This window comes from Ischnura elegans, chromosome 6 (genome assembly GCF_921293095.1).
Source record: "Ischnura elegans chromosome 6, ioIscEleg1.1, whole genome shotgun sequence".
NCBI lineage: Eukaryota > Metazoa > Arthropoda > Insecta > Odonata > Coenagrionidae > Ischnura > Ischnura elegans.
Window position 1 is genome coordinate 73,913,913 of NC_060251.1, and position 24,076 is coordinate 73,937,988.

General features: G+C 36.7%; 1 protein-coding gene across 2 annotated transcripts in view; it reads left to right on the forward strand.

Moving 5' to 3' along the window:
• Window positions 1-24,076, forward strand: part of LOC124161005 (cryptochrome-1-like) — a 71,545-nt gene that overhangs the window by 25,516 nt on the left and 21,953 nt on the right. For both annotated transcript variants that reach the window (XM_046537140.1, XM_046537141.1), the window contains exons 2-9: window positions 14,346-14,454; window positions 15,005-15,147; window positions 17,020-17,204; window positions 18,517-18,746; window positions 20,077-20,244; window positions 21,590-21,730; window positions 22,485-22,636; window positions 23,785-23,987. In XM_046537140.1, the coding sequence (XP_046393096.1) occupies window positions 14,346-14,454; window positions 15,005-15,147; window positions 17,020-17,204; window positions 18,517-18,746; window positions 20,077-20,244; window positions 21,590-21,730; window positions 22,485-22,636; window positions 23,785-23,987 (1,331 nt within the window). The remainder of the gene's footprint in view (window positions 1-14,345; window positions 14,455-15,004; window positions 15,148-17,019; window positions 17,205-18,516; window positions 18,747-20,076; window positions 20,245-21,589; window positions 21,731-22,484; window positions 22,637-23,784; window positions 23,988-24,076) is intronic.

Sequence of the window (24,076 nt, forward strand, 5' to 3'; positions counted from 1 at the left end):
TCTTTCCTCCCTCTCCAACCCTAATCTCACTACTGAATTCTGAATCTGTGAAAATCTGTGGACTGTGGCTCACGTCTGAATTAAAACTTATTTAAAAGATTCTCAATTCCACCATCGATTGCCCTGAATTTCTCTCTTTTATCAATGTTAAAGTTCCACCCCGCCCCACCCGTTCTCATCCCTGAATTCACATGCCCATTCCTAGACTTTCACTTACCAAAAGTTAGTTTTTCTACCGCATTGCTTCTGTGTTTAACTCACTCCCTCCACACATTGACCCCTTTTCACTTCCATTGAAAGCCTTTATAAGCCTTTCCCTATCCTATCTGTCACCGAATTAGCTTGTACCTGCAGATTCTTGTTGTCTTCTTTTTTGTAAAATTATTTCTTGTTTCCGCTTGTTATAATGTTTGTTTGTCCTCTCATTTATGTATTGTTACCTCACCACTATGAAATGGCAACTGTATGCTGTACGTGGTTCTCTTTCATTAAAATAAAAAATGAAAATTAATAAATAAAGGCAACTAAATTCACCTCAGATTATGTTAACTTTTCATGGAAGTATCTTTTCGATTTTCAAAAAATATATTTAAAAACACCAACGCTTAGCTCTAATAATTTATCGCGTTTTTATCGTCATTCCCGTTGCAAAATCAGACAAACCGAATATTAAAAAAAAAACCTTACCATGTGCTCTTTTATGTAAATACTAACGGCAAATGATGTATTTTTGCAAAAACAACACAAGAATGGACATGAATGACTGCTATGAATAATAGTGTAGCCGAAGAACTACTTTTCAATGTGTTTATAATTTCGTTTTTACCATAAATGCGTTACGTCATCACTTTCCATTCATGTAATAATCATTTAAATAAATGTATTCTCCCGTCAAACATTTTTACAACAGCGTTTAAGTCAATTCATATTTGGGTTGATTGTTCTAACAAAGACGCGTCAACTGCACGTTATTTACCAGGTTTATTCGTTTGAGACGTAAAATTTTGTCTGTTTTTGATCGGTTTCCATGGTATTGTATCAAGATGCGTACTTCAAGTTCACTAGAAAGTAAAATAGTAGTACCTAGCGTCTGTGCAATTGTTTTACGTCGGAAACATCCTCTTCCAGCAGCCATTATTCGCACATTTAGGTCGGAAATTTCTCTGGTAATGAATATAAAACGTGATCTCTAAGCGTAGTGTGGGACAAAGTGAATAATCAAATATATTTTTGCATACACATTTATAATTTGGCACCAAATTTGATTTCTATTGAAAGTAAGTTATATATTTCTACATAAAAAGGAAACGTTTAGGTGAGTTCTCAGATGAAGTGTTTAAGAAAAGTTAATTTACAATTTATAAACATTAAAAGTTAATCGTAATATAAAATGGCATGGAATTAATTTAAATGATAATGTAATAAGTGTATGTCTCAGGGAAGGTTTTGCTTTAAAATATGGTAAATCCTATAAGTCCCTTTAAAAAACTGCAGGGAGAGCTATAAGGAACAATACGATTCCACTACGTTTCAGGGTAGGTTTTCATGCAAAACCGTTGAAATATTAAATGCGATTAATTGAAGTTATTTTTTGCAAAACGGTCTTCGGGTATTTAAATTTAGGTGAATATAGTCGGAAAAAGAAATTTAGATCAAAATCAATTGTTGAAATGAGGGGAATGAAATCTCTACAAAATCATGCTACGAAATCGCGCATCAAGAATTCAAAGGTCTTGGTGATTTGACGTCATTGTGTAGCTCTTCTTACTTCCTGACCACTACCAGAAGCACAACTTGAGCTGATTTTTCTGAGTAAACCCTCGTCTTAGACTTAAAGAGAAAGCCGAATTTCCATCTCCTACGTCGGAGGCCTCGTGTTTTGACTCTTCCGTGGATAATCAAAGTGAACTGCTTACATTGCTGAGTCTCCAAGAGAAAATGGAGAACCTACGAAAACGACTGCTTTGCTTTTAAAAACAACATTCGAGGATGATACTAATCGCACGTAACATGCCGAACCTGGCGGTCACCAACCTCAGCCAGTCCCTTCCTTCTACTATTCTCACGACAACTTCAAGAACAAGAAGTGAACTTAAATTATTTTTTCTGGTAATCGTCATGAATAAATTACTAACTGGTCATTGTTTGTGATTCTTATAATGAAAAAATGAAAGTATAAGTTAAAATTCGATCAGTTTTCTGAGAGTATTCCACAGGTTAAGTTCGGTTTAGATGGAGAATTGTTTGGATCACCCCGTCGATTTTCCACTTCGAAATAATCAGACTTCCCTCATCAATTCACGAGAAAGCCTATACCCTACCATTTCATCTGTAAGACCTCTTTTGTTCCTCCCCTTCCCAACGAAGGTGATATTCTATCCTCAAACGCGGTTTCTAGTATCCCCACTCAGCGTGCTATCCATCCAAACCTTCCATCTCCTCCGTATCTCCAATAAAAGTTCCACCTCCTCGCCCACCATGTGTAGAACTTTGTCATCCATTTCCTCTTTGTATACCTCACCTTCTTCATCCCCCACATATCTAAAGCCTCCTGTCTTTTCTCTTCTTCTTTCTAAAGTATTTAAGTTGAAGTTTCGCCACCATAACGTACTACATTCCGGGTTAGCGACTTTTCACTATCTTTTCTTTGCACTCTTACACAACAATCCTCTCATAATCTCTCTCCTATTCATGAACGTCTCCTTTGCTGACGCAGTTTTCAGTATTTAAAATCTAACTCAGGGAAAGATCGTTTTCAAATAGTTGAACCTCTCAACCTGTTCTTGTTTTTAGCACCTAATTTAATATCTTGAGTCTCACATTCCTTGCTTTTGATTATTTATAAAAGCACATTACTTAGAGAAATAAATCTCTAGCAACTTATCGCTTCAAGTATGTGGTATTTCTGTCACTGTTTTCCTTATCCTTCATCTCTTAATACTCGCTTCGTCCAAATTTCCTTCTTCTTCTTTGTACCCTGTCAAGTTATATTTAAAATTTTAACTGCTATGCTTACGTTTTACCTTACCTCATAAATAAATCCATTCATCTCTTTCTATTAATTATTATTTGTATCACATTCTTCATGATACATAGCTGTCTATTAGTTTTCCGCAGTGTCTCCTATCGACTTGCCAGTTTTTATTCATCTTACCTCAGTGGCGGATACATATGGAGGGCGAAGGGGGCGTGCGCCCCCCCTCCTTGCCTAACATTGCAGAAACACAATTGTAACTTTTTTATATCATAAAACGACACTGTCTTGTATATGCGTTTATCATCAGTTTAAATAAAACTTTCTAAAACTTTGCATGTACATAGTTATTTTTCATTACGGAAAAAGTAAAGGTAGCTCAAGATATCTTTTGCGCACCCCCCCCCCTTGAGTTTTTTCTGTATCCGCTACTGCCTTACTTTCTGTGCATAAGGTTTTCCTTGAACTCACCTCACACACACGTGCAAACTTCTTAGCCTACTCTTTATTAGTAAGTCCAGCTCCCGAAACCATACGACGGTTGAGGAGTAATTCAGCCGGGATAAGCATTCCGAAGGGGATTTACAATTTTAAGTCTAATTTTTTTTCTTAGAGACTGAATACAGCACTATTTTTGCACTTCGTTCTTGCATTTAATACTGATATCATGGGTACTAATAATATGAAACCTATCGTAACCACCCTTACTGCGTCGCAGGAATCAAGGTTTTTTTGAATTATTATGATGCCTATATTCGTCGTTTTCGAAGCGTTCAAGAATTCTAAAAATGCTTATTAAATAATCTCTTAAATACATTCGGGATGAAAAATTAAATCGAGGCAACATTATTAATGAAATTATATGCTTTTTTTTAAAACGAAAATTCCTGCGTGCGTGCCCAGGACGACACAATCAGCAATTTGCGATATGTTTCTATCGTAAATAGCTGTAAAGATGTATGTACAATATATCGTAACGTTGATAAACATTCCAATCCTTGTTACCAAGAGACCGCAACAATAATTTTCGGGATTTTCGGTCACGCCAAAGCCGTCCAGTTATTGGAGCTGAAAGTTAGCTGTAACCTCCGAAGTCTTTGAAAAAGCATCTATTTATGCGAAAATTTGTTGCAAGGCTCATCTTGCCCTAAATTTGAAAAGTGACATGAAGTAAAAACTACCCTTTAGCGAAAATGATTTCTTGCAATAGGTAAGATATACCGCTTCAGATGGGTCGAAGTGGAAGTATGATTACAAATGTGTGCTCGAGCATATCCTTCCCTTGATCTAAAGTTTCCTCATTTTCTTGGCCCTCATGGATAGAGTATCATATAATGCCTACTACATACCCAAAAGCTTCTATTATATCAAGGCATCGTTTTAAAAGTGAATATTACAATGTTTTGCTACAGAATAAAAATAATTCATCAGCCTCGCAAATAATGTGTTGCAAGAATGCATTTTTCACATTCTTGCGGCAAAAAATACTCGAAATCTTTCAACACTATGTTGAGTACTCGTCAAATCTATTCTTTTTGTTGTTCAGTGTTTGCAATTTAAGAAAATGGTATTTCTCTGCACATTGAATCAATCAGTCGTATTCCCAGATGCTGAATAAATGATGGGCATTCATAGAAATGGAAAGTATTGAGATGTGTCTTTACCATCGAAATGTATGTTTTTTTACTGTTTACCTTCTGTATCAACCTACTGCATGTTTAAGGATTAGACTGACCGTTCAAATATTCAACAGAAATATAAAAATGGCATCAAAATAAAAAACCGTATCCGGGATGTATTCGCCGTGAAAATTATTTTTTTCTCTTTCCATTCCTGTCTTCGGTAAGGAATTTAGCCAGTCGCGTGTTAAACTCTTCCTCCCCTCTCCCGAACCTAAATGGATTACCGATCGAGGTCATGTCAGATTGAGATTTCATTGAATGGATTTTTTTTATCCGGAGACATTACAAGGAATATATAGAACACGTTATATTTTAAAAGATGCAATAAGAGAAATGAAAAACATATTTATACAGAAATACTCGCAGAAATAAATCTTCAACTTTATAGGGACATTTATTAAGGAGAGTTACGTAATAGTCTTTTGAAGGCATTCAAAGTTGTCTCTTACTATGGCATGGAATTGATCTAGGATGCTACAAATCATGGAACCGTAGGTGAAACGGAAATTTCAGAGATAATGGTCAAGCTGTCTGGGGAAACGGGATAAGAACGATGGTCTATAAATCGATTACTGATTGACGCTTGCTAAGCATAAGAAGAAGTATCTTCCTTTTCAGTTTGTTTGATGGTTTTAAATGAGACAAAAAAAGGTATGAGAACAGTAATGTTGATGTGTTTCTTCAAATTTTATGAGCAATTAAAATTTACACTGCTCTCTGACTATCATTCTGAAAGAGGAAAATTAATTTCAGAGGTAATGACAATTGTATTCAGGGTATCACATATGGGCAATCTCAGGGAATTCCTTTTCCTCAATCTTGTGGCAGAAATGCAGAGGAGAGCTTCGAAATCCTTCATCAAAACTATGTGTAGCGTTGTTAGACCTCATATCTAAACAATTTTTTTTATTATCCGACACATGATTAAAGTTGGTAGGGAAACGCGGTAGTAAGAGAGGCGTTTAAGAATTGGAAAGAGCCGTTGAGAGAATTGTTATGTAAAATTGATCCCGAAGCCATTCGTTATTGGAAATCTACTGCTAATTTGGTTGATTTACGTAGAGCAAAATTCAAAAATTTCAATCACCTCTGAAATCTTTAGAAACCTTCCTGCGAGCACCTTCAATGTCCTTCTTGAATTGGCCATAAGGTCTGTCCGTATAGGCCACGGTCTGTCCTCATACTCTCTGTTCCTGGCGTACTCAATAACCTTCCCTGTGCCTCGGTTTCCTGCAACCCGTGACCCCATTAAGACGGTAGATTCACGATCGTGCGATCCAAAACGGATATTTTTCGCCTATGTTATAAAAAAATGGTTTTCTTTCATAGACGGAATCCATGGAGATTGAAAAAAATAAGGTACAGGGAATGTGGGTGATTCGATCCTTAAATTTAATAATTCTGTAGGTAGTGCGGTACTGTGTCGAAGTTTCATTTCTTCTATGATTCTTACAGGAAGACTAACTTTATATCTTTTTTTTCAGTTGAACATAACTATTCTAGCAGTAAGCATATTTTTTTCCTTTTTTTTCAATGCCACTCACTTAAGTTCTACCATAATAATGTGTGTTTAAATCTGACTTTCAAATGTAATTACCGGAAATTACTGCTCGAAAGACTTTTTCAATATCAGTTGATGAAACATATTAATGAGATGATATTTAGAATATTTTATGAAAATTACATGCACATTGTTTCTCGCTTCAAATCATTTAACACACACCTCCGTTCACACTAAATTTATCTCCTAAGCGTCTCCTTCAAAACGTTCCTCTCGCCTCAAACTGACGAGACCATCACTTGAAATAAACGAGGAAATGTTCCGGTGATACGGAGCTCCTTGTTTTTCTCCTCAGAGCCCGTCTCAATTAGCGCACGACCTTTTTTTTTCTTTCGCGCTACCTAAACGAACAGAAGAACAGCGACGCAGACGGGAGGAGACCTTTACGGGAGACGTCTGTGTTGTCGGAAGGGAGAGTATAGGTATCTGGCATAGCGCGCGGCCGGCCGGAGTCACACTTGTGTGTACGCAAGTCAACGCCTTGAGAGCCGAGGACCTAAGGGTCGCCAACGTGACCGGAGGCGCATGTCCCGCGCGGGGAGGAAAGGGGGTCGGGCGACGGAAGGGCTTTACGGAACACGTGCCCCCTCCCGCGTCGATCGATCCTTCGCAGTGAACGCGAAAGGTGGGCCGCGGGGATGATGGAGGGAGAGCCGCCCCGCAGAGCGAGAGAATGGTTTGGGGTCGAGTGAAAGGACTTTCCGCGTCGTAATTCCGGAATTCAGGGTCTGCTCCGTTCTTTGCCGAATGCATTGGACACTCGGCTGTTTCTGGGAAGGCGTAATGAAAAGGGATCGTGAAATAAATTTAGAGGTAAAATGAAAGGACTTCCTTCGGATGTCACTGTGTGGAAAACTTTCTTAATGAATTAAATCAGTGGCGTAACTAGGAATATGCTTTGGGGAGAGGATGAGAGGGGATGGGGAAGGGAGACCTCCCACCCACCACCCCCCTTTTCGGAAAATTTTGGAAAAATGACAAGCCTGCAAATATATTTTAAATAATTTTAGCTCTTAAAATTTGGGTTTCATTAAAAGGATACGTTAAAATTTACTATAGACAATAGTTTTGTATAGACAATAATAAAATTTACTATAGACAACTAAACAATAGTTTTGAATATTATTTTGATTTCTCTGATGCTTTGGGGGGGATCTATCTCCCTAACCCCCCCCCCCCCCCCCCCGTAGTTATGCCACTGAATGAAATAAAACCTTGTATATTCAACAGACTATACTGCTCCGTTCTTTTCCGAATGCATCGGACAATCGACTGTTTCTGGGAAGGCGTAATTCAAAGGGATCGTGAAATAAATAAAGAGAAAATTGAAAGAGAATCCAAAGGTGTCATTTTGTGGATAACTTTCATATCAATTTAATAAAACTTCGTAACCTCCTCAGATTTCCTGAAACACTGACTGCGTTTTCAACGTATTAGCACCATATTCACGTTAGCCGTGTGAACCATTTAGTGACATAAAAAGTTTTATTGCATTAAATATGCAGATAGATGATTCTTGGAAGGAAATATCATGATAAGATTTTTTTCATGCATCATGGTCACATTTCGCTGAATTAATTTGGGATCATGCGCACCGCTTTTACACTATAAATAAGTTTAATACAACCACATTTCGTAATCAGAAGGTGCGTGAAGATTAACCACGAAGAAATAAGTGGGTTGCGAGAGCTGAGAGGAGATTGGGGAAATGCCGGGTACTTTCGGATTTCGGTACACACCGCGTTCTTTTCTGAATTTCGAATGAATCGAACTTTTTCTGGGAAGGTGCCAAAAAGGGATCATGAATTAAACAGGAAGATTCTGGGAAGATGAGTTTTAACAAGTTTCCTTGTTTGATAAGTGTTAAAATAAACTTGAGTTTTTGTCATCGTTTTATTCACAATCACGGTTCGGGGAAGTCATTTTGGAGCGCGATACACCGCCTTTAAGAATATGTGCGCCATTTCCTTGAAACTAGTCCGTACACAGAATGTGAAGTGTTGGTGTAAGGCTTAGAAACAAGTGGTATGGGAGAGTTGCCTCGTGGAATGAGACTGAGATTACATGAAAGGGTTTCTGGAATTTTTAGGCTCCAATTCTTGGAATTCGGAGCCTTTGTTTTTTTCGACTGCATTGGACACCTGTTTCTGGGAAAGCATGAAGAAAAGGAATCTTGAAATACAATGCCATACCCTGAGACAGGACGTTCTAGTGAAAATTATCGTTGGAAGGACAGGTGGAAAGGAAGAACAGCAGAGGTAGGCCTAGGATGAGATGCATAGACAGGGACGTAGCCAATATGATGTTTTTGGGGTGGTAAGGGAAAATGGTAGCATTTTAATCTCTAGAATCACATTTAATGCTATTTTGTAACTTAAAATTACACAATTAATCGGTCGTCGGGAAGCTGTTTTGCTAAACATATTGTTGGAATAGAATGAATTTGTTTTATAGGTTAATATTTTTATTCTAAAATTAATTGTCTTTTGGGAGGCACGTGCCCCCATTCCACCCTCCTGTTTATGCCACTGTACATAGAGCAGGTGATGAAAGTTGTAAATCAGAAGAATTACGTAGGGTTCACAAGATTCATAATAGGATAATTGTGTGGAGAACCGCGAGGAAGGTTTAGTGTCGTGTGAAAGGGCTTTTTTCCTCATAAAACCTTAATTTGGAATTTACTGTGTTCTATTCCGAATTCATCGGCCAATTTAACTGGTTTCGGGAAGCAAACATGAAACAAACAAAGGGAAAAGATTCATTCTGGAACGAATTTTCGGAGACATTTGGTTTGTTAATTGTGTTTACACCCTGATCACGTTTCAGAAAGTCATTCCGCGTTTACCCTTGGAAACCAAGCATCTTTTTCTCAAAATACTTGTGAACAATTGGAGACAGGAATTCTTGGAAACAGGTGACCTAAGGTGTGGATATTACGCATTAAGTACGTTCCGTGGCAAAATTTTGAAATTTTCAGAATAAAATACATTTAAGAAATTTTAAGGAAGAAACATTATTTGCCTTGACCAGATTCGAACCTGGATTCCTCAATGATTTTTCCTCTGAGGAATTTTCGCGCGTTATGAACACTTGCGGGTATCTCAGTATAGTTCCCTGATGCGGCTTACTCCTTGAATAATTCAAATCGTTATTCTGAATAACCTCTATACAACAATGCGAAAATCTTGCCGTTGTGAATTACTATAAACCTATTTCTCTCTCCTACAGTGGCCGGGTGAATGCACACGTGTCTGTGGGAGGCAGATGTGGAGAGGGGAATAGAGGAAGTTAATGGCAATACATCGCTCTGCTTTTGATAGGAGGATGCGAGGGGTAGGCTTTAAACGGAAAGGGGGACCGATGTTTACGCCTATTGATACGGACGCTTCCCGCGTCGCATCACGTGCCTGTCGGCATGGTACTATCGGACCGAGCATATAAATTGCCCTCGTGAGCGCGCGTGGACGCTTGAACGGTGTTTTCTTTCAGCTGCAACGATGATTTTACTCGACGTTACGAGAGCCGACTGTTGTCTTCAAGCGGAGGATTAAGGTAGCTGTTTTGTGGGGCGGCTCATTGCTCTTTGGGGCGGACCAAAAATTCGTCGAAAAACAGGGCCCGCCATTTATTTATCGTATCGGCCACTGTTTTCCTTCAGCTGCACCAATTTTTTTCTCGACGTTTCGGAGCTGAGGGTTGTCACCTCACGGAGGATTTGGGAAGTTGTTTTGGAGGGGCGGTTCATTATTCTCCACGGAGTGCCAAAAATTCGACGAAAAACAGGGTCCGCCATTTTCTATCGTATCGGCCACTAATACTGCAACCACAGAATAGGGACAACTAAGTCAAGAAAGTTGATTACACAATGATTTAGCAATAGAAAACCTTAAAATAATATTTTAATTTTTTTATTATTGAATAGCTGCAAAAGGTGTGCCATTAGTTTTAACATGCTGAATTTCGCAAAAAAAATCTATACGGGAAATTTATGGCGAAATTTGTTCAAATTTGAGGCCAAGTATACTGTTTAATAAAGTAACCTATGAAAAATTGTTTGCGACAGATATGCACTAATGTATTGAAAACAGCTGAGCACATTTTCAACTTTCATACTCCAAAAACAAAAACATTTTTGAGGTTTTGTCCCGCTTTTTTCAATTTCAGCCCTCTGTGTGGCGCCTTACTGTTATGCAATATCTCCCAGCGATTATGTCAGAGGTGTTATGTGCTCAGACAAGTATTTTTTAGGTATTAATCTTAGGCGGATTTAAGGGGGCACGAGGGCACGTGACCTCCCACACTCCAGACGCTTAAAAAATAGACAAGATTATTAATGCGGTTACCATTACGTTCGTTTTGTTTTGTCTATCACGGAGCCTCAATCATTTAAGTTCATATAAATGACTTTCATATTAAAATAAAGAGAGTATTCCGTTTAATAATTGCTGCATGTTGTTTTTAACCTCAAAGACAACAAGAAATGCCCCCCCAGAAAAAAATCCTGGATCCGCCCTTGGTATTAATCAAATATTTTTAAGCATTGTTCGTCAACCTAGTGAAATAAAAACTTTCATTTGAGAACCACCTGAAAAATCTTTTCAATTTTTCCAGAAATTATTGGGGTAGACCGCCCTCCCTTTTTGGCGCCACTTACGGAGGACGAAGCTTGTCAAGTGCCACTCAAGTGAGGATAATGCGTGTAAAGTGAACGGAATTTCATGGGAGGTTCGGAATTCCACGAATTCCCTTGCGCAATAATTAACATGGAATTCCACTAGCACGATCGTAGTATGGATTTCAGGCATGCAACTGTATTTCAAAATAAATGTGAAATCATTCCCGCCTGAAAACTCACGACAATACGGTGCATATTGAAAGTTTCTGGAAAGCGTCCTCGTATTACATTACATCCGTAAAGCTTCCAAAATAAATGTTCCATATTTTCAAAATAATTTAAAATAAAAATTGTGAGTTAATTCTAAACAAATAGTTTAATTATAAGATATAATTAAAATTTCAATTACATAATTAACATTGTAAACACAAAACGCAAGAAAATGTCAACACCAAAGGCAGAGAAAACTAAAGTTTCGAAGAAGATGATGCGTTTTAGTGACTTCCGTAAACATTGGCTGGCTTGGGCTACTATATTTTCAATTTTTGTTTTTTACAAAATGAACAAAAGAGTGCAAATGATTCGTAAGTCGCTCACTGACTTTTTCCCAACTCGACCCTTTTTAAGACTTGTATACCTACTAATCGTCATGATTATTTCCTATGAAAATAAACTCCTTTAACATATTTTTATACATTCCTTTGTATACGCGCGCCTCAGGGTAAAAAAAGGAGCAGATACCTAAAATGATGCCAAAGTCTTCAAAATTTTCAGCAGAAATACGCTATTAATAATTTTCGGAGCGATCCAATTAAAAGTTGTCTTTTCATCCAATCAGCTCTTGATTTCGAAAGATTTTCTGTCGCCTAAATTGGAATCATTCCACGTTTTTTCCAATTGGCACGTGTTCTGAAAGATCGTAGTGAAAGGTGAAAATGATTTATTGAGATACAGTTCGTGATAATCAAAAATAAACAGGCTTTAAAATCTTCGCATCAAAGTTATAGTTTGATATTTTATCCGAGGATTCTAATAACTCATTCAAATAAAATTTCATTACTTAAGTAAGCTCAAACGCTTCTTTTCTTTTCGTTTCTCCAATTGAAATGTGTACAGCAAAGTTAATGGCAATCCAAGCACACTCAGAGCGAATGTTTGACTTAAAAAGCTTTAATCTTCTAACATGTTAACAGTCAAAAGGCTATCAAATTGTAATTGTAACGAAAAATTCAAATTCAAAAATTCCGTTTAAATTATGATTTTAAATTATAAATATGAATTATGTCTTATAATGACATAAAATATTTTTGGAGGCAATTTTGCTTCATTTTAATATCATTTTTAATGCTGATTTAAAAAATATTTGGATTATAAATGTTAAACAGGGCAATTCCATTTTTATTAATCTATAATTCCGAACAGTTTACCTATTTACTTTACTCATTTAAGGGAATTAAAGGAAATCTGATGTTGCCGAGCATTTCTCACCTGAAAACTTGCAATTTCTATTATTACACTTTAATGCACTATCTATTACAAAAATCACGTTAAAAGTCTTACAGAAAATATCTGCTGCTCAGCTATCTTCAAGCTTGATAATGTTTGTTTTTATATGGGTAACCCTCGTAATTTACTACGCTTTATATGGGTTAAAACATATTTTGGCTCATTTCGACTTTTTCTCCTAATAAAACATGAAACATTTTATAAATATTCGTTTCCTTCGGGGTCTTGCCTTTTTTTTAACAAATTCAAGTTGTTAAACAACACGCTTGATTAAATAACCTCTAAGTCTTTTCTTTTAGATGCGAAGCTTTTTTTCCCCAGAATTTCAGTAAATCACTCAGCGTCTTAGGCCCCTTGCACACACACCGATTTTGGACGGCCGGTAAAATATCGGCCGTCCACATTCCAATAGTGGGAGAGCATTGGAGCTTGCACACACACCGATCACGCGCCGGTACGGCAAAATGCCGGTTAGCTGCCGGCCATTGTCACTGTGGATCGCCGGCGCGCCGGCTCAAAAATATAGCAACTTATCGTAAGACCGGTAAAAATCCGGCGTGTGTGCAAGCATCGCTTCGCCGGTAAAATATCGGCCGATATTTTACCGGCCGTCCAAAATCGGTGTGTGTGCAAGAGGCCTTACAAGGCCAATATCAATTCCAGATTCTTAATAAAAACACTCCAGTGAATGCGTTTTTGATGATTTTAAAATTTCCTTTCCTTTTAAAATCTCATCATATTATTTTCGATACCCACCAGTATTTATTAACATCATACGATGAAATCGGACTTCTTACCTTCACAGTAAAAATACATTACATTCTGGTTTATTGTGACACATCGGATCCGGTACTCTTTGTCCAAAGTATGCGTTTCCTTTAGGTATAGCGAGCATTCCGTAGATATGGATGCATGGGCATCAAAATGTAACAAAGAAGGCTATATGAGAATTAATTAACATTTTTCGGAAAGTCTTGAGAGTAGATTAACAAAAATACGTATTTCTTCGTCGCCCGGTGAAGTGTTTAACACTTAGGCTGCGGTGATACAGACGATGAAGTAGGATATGTGCTCTGTATTAAGTCAATGTAGAAAGGAAATACGCGTTTACATGGTTTCTGGTGCCGCGTGGCACCTCTCGATCACCATTGCAAGTCGTGCCAGTGATAGGGTACAAGCCGTAGGCTGAGATACTGACACGCGGTACGTTGGTGCATTGCGGGGCAATCGCTATTTTTGGCGCAAAAACGAAAGCTTGAAACCCCTGTGTGAGACCCCAACTTTTGTTTGAGTGGCACAAATCGCTTCTCCAAAGCAGTAGCGTACATACATTACATATTTGAGAGGAAACCAAGTCTAAGGTTAGGTTGATGTACTTTAAACATGGGCACCTCTTGATTTTACTATTAGATAGATAGGAAATATGTAGAGCGATAGCTCAGGCTTTAACCCTTTGCGGTCCAAGTAAACTTCCACTGACTGTAATATTGTGGTATTGGTTCAATTAAATAGTTTATTATTTAATACTCATATATGTGTGACATCTCTTGAAACATTGCCCTTGTATAATACGCTTATATAACCTTGTGATGTTGAACTCAACTTGACCTGATGTTTGCACCAGGCCTGTCGAGCCAGCCTCGACATTGGACCAGTTAAGCTGTGGGTGGTGGGCAGCTTAAATGCTTAAAAGTTTCCTCATTACAGAGGGGTCTGGACCCCCTGCCCCAATCCTCCATAAATACACAACTGCCCCAAAATGAGAGACTAATAACGAAATGTCTTTGCTATGAGTATTGCCAACCATGAAATGTACTGCAATGTTATTAGCAATTGGCCATTAAGAATTAATGACATGACCATTTAGCAATAAAACTGCTACTAGCTTACAGTGGATGAGAGCCCATAAAAGAAATATGAACTGCTGTTTAACTAACTGATTTTTCAAATCATCATCTCACTTGTCCTCAGCTCTTGTAAATCATCATTTTTTACTGCCTTTTTCAGATTTTTACTGCAATGTTTGGAAGATCTGGACCGGAGTCTCAAGAAGCTCAACTCAAGGCTTTTTGTAATTCGAGGTCAACCAGCAGATGCACTTCCCAAACTTTTCAAGGTACTTATTACTTTCCTTAGTGTCATCTATGATGGGCCTCAAATACATATTGAATTTTCAACAACAAAACTGATGATTGATGACTGAAAATTTTGGTTTGGGCTAAAAGCGGTGATGGACAAAAATATAAATTCTCTTCCATGATGAATCAGTGTTATTGATGATGTTTTTAACATTAATTCTCCTTTCATCTCATTGTTTTTCCCCAATTTTGGATATAAATTCTTCTCTGGGAAAGTAACAGGACCTTCAGATGCATACATCATCTAGATTGTAAACTTCAGTAATATAACTGCTCCAGATGGGACTGCAACAATTTCAAATCTAATTTTAATTGGGATCTGTCATGAAATTTTTGATAGCTCTCATCATTTATTGTATGCAGTTCTATTTTAAACCCTATTTTGGTTCTCTTTTGATGAAGAAGAAGCTTGGAGCAAGTCTTGGGGAGAAGATAAAAAGTTTCCCTCATAGAATATGTTATTTGTATTGCATTTGACTGTCAACTATTCTGGATAAGTGATTTTCACTTCTTTGCCTTTCTAATCAGGAATGGGGAACAACATTTTTAACATTTGAAGAAGATCCAGAACCTTTTGGGCGAGTGCGGGATCAGAATATCATCGCTATGTGTAAAGAAAATGGTATAGAAGTGTGCTCAAAGGTGTCCCACACGTTATACAAACTTGAAAAGTGAGTATAAATCAACCTCTATCAACCTTAGAGACTGTACAAATTCCATAAGCCAACATGGAAATGAGTCGGCTGATGTCAATTAACACAAGCTTGTAATCTTAAGTCAGATGGCATCCAAGTTCATTATTTACTCAGCGTGATTCAAAGGAAATCAGTTCACGGTCAGCAACAGTCTATAAATTATAGAATGTGGTACAGGTGATAGAGTAGCCCTGGCCTGGCAAAATTTCAATTATTCTATGGTGATGCAGCTTGCCTGCAGACCTCCACGTTAATGTTAGCTGGAAGCTGCACTGAAAAAGTTTTCAAAAACAATCTGTGGGCTGATTTCATAAATAAATCTGAAAAACTCACCACTGAAAGATAATTCAGTCACCCTTAAGGGCACTCAAAAGTGCAAAAAGTCCACTTGGGAGAAATCATTTGCTTTGATCAGGCCTTAATCAGAAACCCCCAAATTCGTGCTGATTCCATCAACCAATTAATTTACCATCCCTCATTGCCTCAATTGGTAAAATCAATTCATAAGGTATGAGGATCCTAGATTCTTGTCCGGCTCAAGGTGAATGATTTTTCCTCAGTGAAATTTTTGCATTGGTCAGGCTGATGTCATTATAAGTTAGAATGACTTTAGTCGGACCTCAAAGACCTTTGCTTAATTTAAAATTTTTCGTAGAGGAAGCTATTTCCTGATTTAGTTACATACTTCAATGCCAGAGTTCTGCATCTAGTATACCCATCAAGCCTTAAAATCCAAGCTTAAAGCAATATGATAGATCCTGCTTTGTCTGAATAAGGATGTTTAATATCATTAAACTTTTGCCAAACCTATTTATAACAAAATTCTTGGGGCGAGGAAAAAATATATTTACGATGAGGTGTTAGTTGTGTATTGGTTGACCTTATCTAATGCATACAAACTCATTATATAATAAATTAATGATAAATATTTTAGAAATCACTGATGATATGGAGTAAAGGATGTATGTATCCCACTCTTGATACGTGAAGTGAAGTCTAGTTAGAGTGAATAAGTGTAGAAGTGAAGTTTCCTGAAAAGAAGAGAGCAATTCCGAAGGAATAGTATCCTATAAAGTTTTTTGTCGAAGTAAAGATCAGGGACAAAGAAAGAAGTTTATATCCACATTCAGTCATCAGTGGTGGACTAGCTAAGATCTACTAGGGCAGTATGAATCATAAATTGAATAGGGACAGACTAGTAGGTAAGAACACTAGTATGTACAAGAAACCCACGTGAATCTCCCTTGGTAATTCAGTAAAGTCATTAGCAATTTTAAGGAATGCAATTTTAAGCAATGCTAAGACTTAGATAAGTATGCCAGGTGCTGAACTCTATTCAAAATAGCCTCCTAAATAGTATATGTATAAAGCTATCAGATTAAAAGAGGGTAGCATTGAAATCTTAACCTAATGATAAATGAAATAAAAACTTTTTAAATGAGTTTCTCAAAAATTAAATATTATAATGTCAATGTATTCAGCAACTTCAAAAATAGTGTAATAATGTATTTTATTTTCTTCCACCAATAATGATGCCTTGCTTTAAAAATGCACTGAATGCACGAACTCAAATCTCTGTAGCGTGTCAAGTTTTGTTTCAATGATATCCTTCATTCTAGCGATTTGCAGTGATAATAAGGGAAGTACTATAATGGTGACCTACAATTGGAGTTATCTCAAATCATGTGGGCATCAGTTAGCTTTGAGTTGTGAACTGTCAGAAAGATATCCATAATTCAAAGAAAATTAAATACGCCCTTTATCATCCATTACACTTAATGTCTATTTTAAAACATGTGAATGAAGAGAAATGTGTCTATTTTCAATTTTTGCCCCTTCTCCCCTCAGCATAATATCTAAAAATGCCGGAAAGCCCCCACTGACGTACCACCAGTTCCAAAAGGTTGTAGCATCCATGGACCGACCAGAATGTGCCGCACCTCCTATTACTGCACCATTTGTCGGCTCAGCGTACACCCCTGTGCTCGATGACCATGATGATAAATACGGGGTCCCAACTTTGGAGGAACTAGGTAAATGACTATGCAGCTCTGCAACTTCAGATATTCTGGCAATTTAATATTTAAGAAAGAAAAAAAAATGGGCCTACGTATCCGTAACATTTTATCACCACCACAAAAGAGAAATCTACAATTTGAAATGTTACCAATTGATAAATCGGTTCCAGGACTCAGCCTTTCATTTACTTTCCACTAGTTATTCACAATAGGTAAAGGAAATAAGCTTTGCAAATTCTACTGAGTTTTTTTATTCATTATTTAGGTTTCAGTACTCTGCATGACCTTAAGGTACTAAAGATAACATTAGTGTTGAAACTGGGTTATGACATTAAAACTCAGTAAGATATGGCAATTTCATTTCCTTTCACTGTCACTTTAAAGTAAATTATGCAGCAAATTCAAATTTTCATCAGAGAAATAGAAAACTATTCACTTCCTTCAGCCTCAACACCAATAAAAATAACAAAGTATAATACTCATTGAAAAATAGAACATACCCTACTAAACAGACAGCAGAAACAATTTTCTTACATGAGAAGTCACTTCTTCGCATAGGTGTCTCTAAGCCAAAAAATTATGTGCTCCAAATACATACATATATTTTTTTCAATATCAGGCAAAAATATCTTTATAAATAGGAAATTTTGCTTAAAGATATGTTGGAGTATTTAGGTTTAGCATACTATATCATAAGATTGTTAGAATTTGCATCTTTAGCAGGCACTACAATCTATCGTTATCCTATTATTACACAATTAAAGCATATCCATTTATTTTTACCTAATAACAAGAAATGCTGTTTGGCAGGCTGTAGAGCCTCATCAAAATGTATTAATTTAAACATTTTTATAATACATACATTATATTTTCTATCATTAGTGAGCTGGTAGGTTCATTACCCAACAGTTAACCACTTATTTTAAATGGCATGATGCTATCAGGTAGTGGTGAAACTGTTGTCTATTCAACTATTGTAACTGAAGGGATAAATTAATGTGCATTATCACTCAGACAGTCATGAATAAAAAATAGTTGTAATTGGTTGTTGAAGAATTCTGGTATCCAATGAACCACAAATTGAGATTCTTAGCGATTTATTCCTCACTTGACCCTATTGTGTTCTAGAATGCATTAACTTTTCCAAAAATATAACCATCACTCCTAATCACAAAGATAGTGTCTTGGATAGTTAAAATGCAGGAATAGTGGTTCATTCCTTTGTACTGTTCAAACCTAAAAGGGCAATGATTTCAGCCAAATCATTCAATGCATGACCAGAGGCTGTTTGTTAATGAAATCTGTTTTGATGTATCTACGCTAAAAGGTTTTGACACAGAAGGGCTGCTCCCACCCGTTTGGCAAGGAGGTGAATCTGAAGCATTGGCCAGACTGGAGCGACACCTGGAGCGAAAAGCTTGGGTTGCCTCCTTTGGTCGACCGAAGATGACTCCACAGTCACTACTAGCAAGCCAGACAGGATTATCACCTTACCTAAGATTTGGCTGCCTTTCCACAAGGCTCTTCTACTACCAGTTGACTGACCTTTACCAGAAGGTATGTTTTTCAAGGTTATTATGGGTGCAGTTGACCCTCACCCTCATATGATATTAATCCATTGGATGACCAATTGAACAGCGAATCCCATGTAGTATGTGTCAATGACATCATTTCCAGATGAGGAATCAGTTTAAAGTGCATTAGCAAATGTAAATGTAACCACGTTAAAATGTGTTTCGTTAATAAATAAGGCTTGGAATGATATAATTGATGGCATATTGTGCAAGAGAAAAAATGGAAAAATTTGAAATGATTCAAGAATAGCTAGCTCAGAGTGTTAACTGTAAGTTGTAAGTAGAAGCCATCAAAAGTTGAACCCATCATAAAGTAGAGGTCTACTGCATTGATAAAATATAAAAACATTAGAAATGATTCACTGTGTATGCATTTTCTATTTATTTCTATGTAAGGATTTTTAAGAATATTTTAAGGTTTGATCAGTGTTGTCGTTCATTAGCAATGATGGAAAAAGTACCGAAGAATTACAGTTGGACTCAATTACAAACACTGGCCCCTTCCTTCTATAAAATTATTATTATCCAAATTGAACTTCCCTCGTCAATTCGCAATATGGCCTTTTCACTTTCACTCTATCTATAAATCCTATTCTCACCTTATGCCTTCCCCTTTCCCAACATCCTTACCTCTAACACAGTTTATTACATCCCCTACCAAAGTCAATAATCACTCCATCTAAACTCTCTGTCCCCTCAACATCTCATTCATTAATTTCTTCATCTTTCCCAGCATATCTAGCTCTTCATTATTGCTCATGCTATCCGTACTCATTACCTAATCCTTACCCCTTAAAGGAATCCTTTCCCCCAATCTCTTAGCAACTATATGTTGCAAATAATTAGCAGCATTTGTTTTTTTTTTAATAATATGGTCAAAATATTTTATAAAAAGTATACCACATTTGGATTTCAAGTTGCAAACTGCATTTACTCGTCTGGGGCATGATTAAACCCACCAACACCTTTTTATAAACATTCGAATAAAAATGGGAGGTTATGTTATACATATAGTAATTATCTTTAGTGCTCAACAATTATAATTTTATATGTATGAGAAACTAATTATCAAGGATCATATGAAAATTTCACATCAATGTTACTCTTCAACTGGCTGCTCTTTATTCCTACTTAATATTTTCCTTTCCAGTTTGACATCAGGTCATTCTCTTATTCACTTATATGTAATCATATGCATAAATTATAGATCATAGCTCACTAAAATTGTGTAGACAATAGAAAAACCTGTCCACCATATAATAATACATTATTTGTACACGATGAAAATATTTATGTTTCATTTTTACTTTCAGATCAAGAAAGCACGGCCGCCCCTGTCTCTCCACGGGCAAATCCTCTGGCGGGAGTTTTTCTACTGTGCAGCAACACAAAATCCAAACTTTGATAAGATGGCTGGTAACCCAATTTGTGTTCAAATTCCATGGGACAAAAACCAAGAAGCCCTAGCCAAGTGGGCAAACGTGAGGAGTCATTTCAATTCTTTACGTCCATTTCAATTCTGGGCTGATGTTTTACAATTGGGTAAAAGTAACTTCACTGATTAAAGGCTATTTTTCCTAAAAAAAAAGTTGATGACTGTGATATGACTGCATTCCAAATAGATTTTTCAATTGTGATGATGTAGATGCCATTGTACGGAACCATGTTTCTTGGATTCCTCTCTAACTTCTGTGATCCATTCTTAATTTAAACTGGAGATACTCTTTGACCCTTTCCTGCCAATGCCTACAATAGTATAACATTTTCTGTGCTACAAGTAGCATAATAATATTTGAAACCTCTCTGTGCAGAGCTCTTTTTTGGGGTGGAATTATCCTGGTATTCTCGTCTCTCCGATTTCGGACCCAACTCAACAGGGCTCCCGTCCCTTATCCCAGCCACTGGACTACACCTTTAACCCTATCTTAGCATGAATTCCTTATTCCTTCTTATACTTATAAATAGATGTTCAATTAATGCCGCACAATGCATTGACTGCCGATAGATCCCACAAAATGATAATATACATTCACAAACCATCTCAAGTATAATTAGTCTGGGAGCAGTTGCCATTATGGGAAGTCTCAATAAGAATATGACGATCATATCTTAAGTTCATATTATTAAGAGCTGCATGGTATTTAAAATATGTATTATGATTCACTATCACATATCCACTGAAAAAAATAATAACATCAGAATTTCTCATATGTAAGTTTATATCATATTTATCTATGCCTGTTCTTTGTTTTGCTCAGCTAAGTGACCAATGCTGACAAGATTTTTTAAAAATTGTATTTTTGCATGCATATAAAATATAAGTGTGCTTATGAAGGAATCATTCACTATATCTTAATCTTCATTGAAAAACTTCAAAATGAACATAGTTTTCTGTACCCCTTTCATTTCCAAGAGGCCGAAATATAAGCCTTAGTTGCTTAGATCAAAAAGTCCAAGCAAGCAAGCAACATATTGGCCACCAGCTCAAACCCTAGGAGGGTTGTGCATGAATAGTTCAAGATCTATTCTGGCGCAGAATAATTCCAAATGCTCATTAATTCATTATTCGGCAGGTTCTTGGTTACATACCAGAATAAATCTCAAATGATTCAAATTAATCCTTCTAGTAATTTATGGGGATAATTTTTTTTGGTCACAGAAGGGAAATGGTATATTCCTTCAAGTACTAAAACACTATTTATAATTATTTGACTTGAATAATTTATCATTACATCAATTAAATAAATTAATTATGGAGAAATAATTTAAATGACTGCTTTACATAATTGCCTATTTACAAATAAATATTCTCTCCTGGTGACATAGGGGCAGACAGGATTCCCATGGATTGATGCAATCATGGCACAGCTGAGAGAAGAGGGATGGATACATCATATAGCTAGACACGCAGTCGCATGTTTCCTCACCAGAGGCGACCTTTGGATTTCTTGGGAAGAGGGAATGAAGGTACATATGTAATGTGAAAGTACCACCATTTTTGCAGTGGCATAGCTACTAAGGGGCAGATACGGTATTGCCCTGAGACCACCCAAGAGAAAAAGTTGGCAAATATTCATTTGTAGCACATTATGGCAATAAAAAAGTAAAAAAGTTTATGGTCTCAGTTCAAGGTGGGCCATTTTTATATTCTAATTCATGAGACATTGGACCGAAAGTTTGCTCTTTTTTAGCTTTCGAGAGACAAACTAAATGAGGAAGTTTTTTTTCATTGTTTACTTGTCTTTCACTTTCATGTACTTAGTTATTTGAATGAAACGTGATACCAAGTCAGAGTGAACGATTCAGTAAAATTTTTACCAAAAGTTTTGTTTTTTGTTTTGTATTTTGTGAAAATTTCATAGAGTCATCAGCCTGCAAGAGCCAAACAATGCTATTGCACTCATGACATTGATCCCACCTTCAACTTCTCTCCCATTTCATAAATCGTGATTGAGTCACATGCCTTGACCTGGGAATGATGATAATGGATAAAGGGAAATGTTTTTCCTGTTTGGAAATTCTGCACTTCATTTTGTGACTGTGGGTGCCTCTGGAAAGGTGTCACATTTGAATATTGGCTTGTACACTGTTACTTCCTTGAATATTAATTCATTAATGCTGAATGGGATTTATGATTTAAAATTCATCCCTTTAAAATCATGATTGCAGTTGTGCCACTGTGTCCCTGCCCTAAAACACATGATTTATTTACATTTGATAGGTGTTTGAGGAATTACTACTGGATGCTGACTGGTCGGTCAATGCCGGAATGTGGATGTGGTTATCTTGTTCATCATTTTTCCAGCAATTTTTCCATTGCTACTGCCCAGTGCGTTTTGGACGTAAAGCGGATCCCAATGGCGACTTTATCAGGTAATTGCAAATTAAAGAATTTTATCATTACATCACAGAATTTCTGGATTTTGAGACAGTTTAGGAAATCCGCCCAAAGAATTCATGAATGAAAGTTTGTTGCAGCATATCGATGTCTAAGTTCTAACAACACGTATCTCAAATTCGGCCAGTTTGAGATAGGTATCTTAAACAAAGTGTAATAATATACAAGAATTGCCATGAGAAAAAATTCCCCTGGACCGGGAATGGAACCAAGGACCTTTGGCTTTCCGGGCCACTGCGCAGACCACTACACTATCCAGGTTCTTTAATTCTCATGGCAACTATACCGAGGCTCATGGTACTAGGTTTTAGGCCCTCGCGGTCCATCAAGGATGGCAACGCGGTTTGTTAAGGTTATAATACAAGCAAAAACCAACTCTTTGTTCCCAAAAGAATGCTTCTTTTTCAGTGTTATAAACTTTTGGTTTTTAATTTCAGTGTATGTACAAGTAAAATAAATTAATTAATCGTTTTTTAGCTCTCCTGAAAAGTTGCAATTTTTGAGATATGTGTTGTTAGAACTTAGCCATCGATATGCATATATGTTGATGAACTTTCAAAGCATTGTAGTTGTATTTTGAATTTAAATGCATATTATATTAAAACAAAGAAAAACAGGATGAGAGTATTATTTCAAGGGACGTGTGGATATGATCCTAAAACTAAGGAATAGTTTAAAGGTTATGAAGATATTTAGCAAATAATAAAATGAATTTTTTTGTCGTTATGGTTTTTCAGGGCAGGGTGACTAGTCCTTAAAATAGCATAAACAAAGCAGTAAAAAAAGATGGAAACCATAGCCTTTTCAATGTGTCATTTTATTTCATCTTTTATGGAGTTTGGTGTATGGGACAAAACTAAATAACAGATCAATTGAACTAAAATTTATTCATATTATATGTGACTGTAGAAAGATTATGAAGATATTTTGCAAGCAAATAATTTTTTCTACCCCATAGACCACTCAGGATAGGGATTATGATCTTTAAGATTACATGAAACAAAACAGTAAAAAAGTCAGTGTTTCATTATGTTTTATCTTTTTTGGAGCGTGGATAATGTACGGGTCAAGGCTAAATAACAAAACTGTTCAACTAAAATTAATTCATGCTGTGTTCTCTAAGGAGGTACATTCCAGCCCTGAAGAATTTTCCAACGAAGTACATCCATGAGCCATGGACGGCTCCAGAATCAGTACAGAAAGCAGCCAAATGTATTATAGGAAAGGATTATTCTGTACCAATGGTGAACCATGCAGGGGCAAGCAGGGTGAACATGGAAAGAATGAAACAAGTCTATCAACAGCTTAGCAAATATCGTGGAGCTGGTGAGTGAATTAACTAAAAATCCACCCTTAAGTTTGTTTTTATAGATAAGGTGTTGTATATATGCCAGTGTTATGTATTATGAGTACAT